This window comes from Perkinsus marinus, assembly GCF_000006405.1.
Source record: "Perkinsus marinus ATCC 50983 genomic scaffold scf_1104296955874, whole genome shotgun sequence".
Taxonomy (NCBI): domain Eukaryota; phylum Perkinsozoa; order Perkinsida; family Perkinsidae; genus Perkinsus; species Perkinsus marinus.
The window spans coordinates 709-3,913 of NW_003207677.1; the positions used below are offsets into that span (position 1 = coordinate 709).

Genomic DNA, 3,205 nt, shown 5'->3' on the forward strand with positions numbered 1-3,205 from the left:
CGACGAGGATCACAATCAACAACTCTATCTGTAAAGCAGGCTGACGAGTGAAATCATGTACCGTGCTATTTCAAATATACTCACTCCACTTGCGACGATAGACAGGCATCCCCCATCATACAAGCCTTCGAATTGTCGAGGCCAAAGATCCCCACGCCATATACCTACACCATGACCACTTCCAAAGTAAAAGAACTTCGTCGTGGAGTGGTATTGTTGCGGGCACTCTACCATCACTAGCCACGTAAACTCGTATCCAGGTAACCTATAGTGTCTTCATCAGTCCCTTCAACATCACAGTAGTACTCCTCAGGAGATGGATTGTAGCCTTTGATATCGCTAAGTTAGCGACGCTAACCGATTGGGGTCTAAACTCGTGGACTTTCCGTACAAGCGCTCTCTTCCCCTCCCTGCCTTGAAAGCTTCCAAGGCTCAATCCCGAGCTGAACCGTCGGCACCATTTGAAGTCTCCGTAGACAGATGGTAAGGGTTAGGAGTGCCAGAAATGTTCTTGGCTGCAACATGGTCAGATAGCAAAACGCCGCTATCAGGTCCCCAGCCGTGTTGCAAGCTGCCGATCCAGACCCGAGTCCACGGCACCGACCGTGGATACTCCTCGACGATTCGTGAGACGTTGTGGCGGACCAGCGAGACGGCATTTCAAAATGGTGCTTACGATGCGTTGAGGAAACGCAAGATTGTCAAGATCTTCAACAACACTGTTTTCTCAAGGTTGCTGGCTCTTACCACATGGAGACAACGCAACAGTTCATTGAGCGTAGTCACCACTCTTCCTACGCTGGTAAGTCGGTTTACTGCTGCTGGTCGGGGGAAATTCATGCTGTACTCAGCCAGCAGTCCACGCCGGCTCAATTCCTCCCAACGGGTTTTCTCAAATGGAGGACTTCCTGGTCCAGACGAGATCGAATTCGTCAGCTCAGAGGCTATCAATCAGGTAGTGTGTTGAGAAATTCTTCCCCTCACCAAAACTGAGGTAGAGCCTACCGCCCCTCCCCATCGGTCAGGTTCATGAACTCGAAGCCCAGAGGGATTCCTTGCTGGCTGAGATGAAGGAGCTTAAGAGAAGACGGCACCAGAACGAGATAGGAATTTGGAAGACTACGAACCAGCTGGATGAAGGCAACCGCCTGGTGATGCTCTTGCTGATGTTCTCGACTCTGGAGTATAACGCATTTCAGGCAGTTGATCTGGCGAGAAAATGCGAGATTTTGGATCGCGAGAACGCTGCTAAGAGCAATTCCTTGAAGGGAGCTCGAAGGTATGGAAGGATGAATGAAATGCATCATCTCCCTGGTGTCGTTTTCAGAGACTATAATCGAGCTGAAAAAGAAGTCTCTGAGCAAGAGAGGTTCAGCGAGCAGATGTCGCGGCAACTACTAGACATCAAGGCCGAGGTAATATTCGCAGTAGTTGTCGTGAGACTATTTCACATTTTGAGATCATCCGTACTAAGCCTCATATATTGTCCGCTCGGAAGCAGCTCGGCGTGGTTGAAACCGAGAAGGATCGCGTAGTCGCCAGCGTTGGTCGCATGGAAAGGGAATATAGGGTAATGGAAGGCTCTTCTGTACCGCACGAAGCTGAGAATTTAGGCTACTTCATCACGAATGAATGAACTCACACGTCATAGTGCAGAGCTCACTCGAACTCTGCAGGAGGCTGTGACTGATGGTAACCTACATGGATGTAGTAGAAAGCCTTTCGGTGCGGCAGCTAGATAGTAACCTCCATGCTTATGCTGGTTGGTATACATACAGTGTTGGTGTCCACTACTACGATTCTGTGATGTGTTCAATAAGAGATGGTATGTGATGGATTGCCCCGCTGCTATCTGGATGATAGTGATATGTTTGGCTCACGGCGTTGGCCAGCGGGTCTACTCTTCCTACCCTTCTGTTTTGCGAACCCTTGCGGCCTCTGGCTGGAGCCGGCCCAGTTGCACTACCTGGACGATCTAAGGGGGGCTGATGGTGAACAGTTCGGTGATATGCGTATTGCCTCCTTTGAAAAGGGAATTGGTTTCGCCCATCAGGTTATGTATGTGTTAGTCGGTGTGGTACGAATATCCATGATCCAGTTTGTCCCAATACAGTTGGGATAGGAGCATCGTGCTTGCTTGAAGACAGTGGTAGGAGAGGGTTGTCACCTGATCCTCACCGTACTTCACCATCTGGTCACATAGGTTCTCCTGGCGTGGACTACTGTATCGGTACATGTATCACAGCCCAGGATTGTGATAGTAGCGGAGTCAACGCGAGGAGCTACCGATGCGTCCATGGCACTCGTAAGTGCTCGTCTACTCGCATTGAATCGTGGGACCCATCCTTTCACAGCTGGGTCCTCGGGGTTCCACGGCATTTGTGTTCATGAAGCTAGCTTTAAGGACATGCCTGGAATGGGAGTGATGAAGCAGCTGAGTTTCATGGTAGTCTCGATGCTGGCGTGGTTAGTTGAGGGACTGCCAGTGTCTCAGTCACAGTCGAAGTTAGTGCAGCAAGCCCTGCACCCATCGCGAGTGGGGAGAGTCTTGCAAGAACCAGGGGCCACGGTACAGGATAACAACAACAACAAACAACGTTTGCAGACGTAGGGTGAAGTAACGTGTTATTCATAGTAAGTTGAGATTGAGTGCAGATTAGCAGCAGCGAACGCAGCACTTGACGCCCTAGGACGACGGTATGGCTTGACGGCGGACCACGATTATCAATCACTGAAGAAACATCTTAGTGATTTGGGAAAAGGTCGTAGTGGTGAGCACACAGAGCATTGCTTATTTTGACGACACGAGCGTAGCTCTACCGTCCCCACCACTTTTCGACCCGCCGAATATCGAGGACAGCCTGGCGAACGGTGTCAAGGGCGCTGTTCACACGATGCTTCATCCCTTGGAATCGGTGAAAACAGCTTTAGGAGGGGTAGAGTTGTCCGTATCTACGCTACAATACAGTTGGTGATCGACAGGTCCCTAGTGCGGAGACTCATTCTCATTGGCCGCCGCAAGTCTCTGCACCTAGACCGGGTCATGGTGACAGCTCAAGTCAAACCGTCCATCATGCTGGCGGCTTCGTATACACTATACAGTGAGTATTTTGTAATCAACTGACTCGGCCGATTGGGCTTATTCAGAGTCATCGTGATGATGTGTTCTCTACTCTTCTGGGCTACATCTACCAGTGCCATGTCA

The 3,205-nt window shown here is 50.3% G+C and overlaps 1 protein-coding gene across 1 annotated transcript; it reads left to right on the top strand.

The window, feature by feature from the left end:
* Nucleotides 1-750: 750 nt before the first annotated feature.
* Pmar_PMAR020375 (hypothetical protein) lies at nucleotides 751-3,105 on the top strand (the record flags this gene model as incomplete). The annotated part of the gene is made up of 13 exons (XM_002775354.1): nucleotides 751-802; nucleotides 852-955; nucleotides 1,026-1,151; nucleotides 1,200-1,279; nucleotides 1,328-1,415; nucleotides 1,460-1,570; nucleotides 1,614-1,707; nucleotides 2,204-2,305; nucleotides 2,355-2,446; nucleotides 2,495-2,607; nucleotides 2,656-2,762; nucleotides 2,815-2,915; nucleotides 2,983-3,105. The coding sequence occupies 13 exons, from the start codon at nucleotides 751-753 to the stop codon at nucleotides 3,103-3,105; spliced, it is 1,293 nt and encodes a 430-aa protein (XP_002775400.1).
* Nucleotides 3,106-3,205: the final 100 nt, after the last annotated feature.